This window comes from Octopus bimaculoides, chromosome 5 (assembly GCF_001194135.2).
Source record: "Octopus bimaculoides isolate UCB-OBI-ISO-001 chromosome 5, ASM119413v2, whole genome shotgun sequence".
NCBI classification, from domain to species: Eukaryota; Metazoa; Mollusca; class Cephalopoda; order Octopoda; family Octopodidae; genus Octopus; species Octopus bimaculoides.
Genome location: NC_068985.1, coordinates 28,961,475 through 28,963,082, shown reverse-complemented (window position 1 = coordinate 28,963,082; position 1,608 = coordinate 28,961,475). Strand labels below are relative to the sequence as shown.

Below are 1,608 nucleotides of genomic sequence, written 5' to 3'. Positions count from 1 at the left end.
CTTCTTGTATCACCTAACTGTCTGGATGTTTTGCGTTCTTGTCCCATTTTGTATTATATAGATATTATATATGATTTACTATTTATTATATACAAAAAAATATAAAGAATTAAAGATATAGAAAATTAAACAGTACTTCATGATTTACAAATATATTTTATTCATCTAAAATGTCATTTTACTTTAACTATGTCCGAAGCAGGGAAGGGAGATTACTCTTTTCCGTGTTATTCGAACTACATTTGAAAATATAAAGTAAACTGTCTCTGTTAGCAACAGCCTTGAACAAGATTTGTCGTTGACATATTTTAGATGTATCTGAGATACATGTCGCTGACATACATTGAGGAGAATTTGTTGGATTTTGATTTAATTTTAACTATTTCTTTTCTATGCTTAAAGATAAATTTCAGTAAGAAAATCAAGCGTCCCTTCTGCTGAATTTTGATTCAATGCCACATCACTGTAACTGGAAATATTTTAACGTCTAAAATTCCGGCATGTCTTATTACAATCCCGGATAGTGTGGAAATTATTTCTGTTTCCTCCACACCCTCCATAAATGAATCTCATGCATCTGCGCCTTTTATAATTGTAGTAAAAACGTGGAAAATAACCACGACATGTGCCAACTTCAGATGGTAGTTTACAAACACTCATGCATGTATTTTGACATTTTCCGATACTGGGAAAGTTATTACTGTTCCCTCCTACTCCAGTGTACTTGAATGGCTTACATTTAATCTCCTTTTTGTTGAAGTAATACCTGCAAACAGAAGCAAAACAGAACATGGCACGTTTTATTATATTAACAAATTATTAGCAGTGTTACTGTAAACGTCGTAAAATGGCAGAATTAGTAAACCAAAGCATTTTAAAGGTGGGTGATCAACAAAATCGTTACAGCTTCGATATTTCATTGAATAAATTCGTCGTTAAAATCTCACCAGGTTTGGATTAAATAAGTAGAAGTCGGGTTGTGTAAAGTCGGCAAAATCAGTTCGGGTGTCCCCCCAAAATTGATTACTATTTTTTCCATTGCGTTTTCCCATGGAAGAAATACTCGCTATAGACAATAGGTCTGAACACATTATAAAATGTTCGTAGCGCCCCATATGGACCAGTAGATGCTTTTTGAGGTCTTAGTGCTCTTCTCAGATTCAGATATCAAAATCGGAGTAAAAATGTTTGTACAGGTCAATTATGTCCCAAAATTATTTGAACTATTCTAAAGTTTACTCCCCCCTCTCTCTCTCTCTCTCTCTCTCTCTCTCACACACACACACACACACACACATACGTACATACATATGTATGCACGTATTTATGTATGTGCATGTATGTGTGTATGCATTTATGTATGAATATATGTATGTATGTATGTATGTATGTATATATGTAGATAGGTAGACATCATAGATTCTTGAATGCGGCCAAACCTAGTACTTATTCTATCGGTCTCTTTTGCTGAACTGCTAAGTTACGCGGACGTAAACACACAAACATCGCTTTTCAAGCGATGATGGGGTAGGCAGCAAGCGCAGATACAAACACGCACGCACGCACGCACGCACACACACACACACACACACACACACACACACACAC

General features: G+C 35.4%; 1 protein-coding gene across 1 annotated transcript in view; it reads right to left on the bottom strand.

Moving 5' to 3' along the window:
* Positions 1-136: 136 nt before the first annotated feature.
* LOC106868343 (actinia tenebrosa protease inhibitors) overlaps positions 137-1,608 on the bottom strand; it is a 7,324-nt gene continuing 5,852 nt past the window's right edge. Inside the window, exon 4 of the mRNA XM_014913558.1 lies at positions 137-766. Coding sequence (XP_014769044.1) covers positions 481-766 — 286 coding nt within the window. The 3' untranslated portion in view covers positions 137-480. The remainder of the gene's footprint in view (positions 767-1,608) is intronic.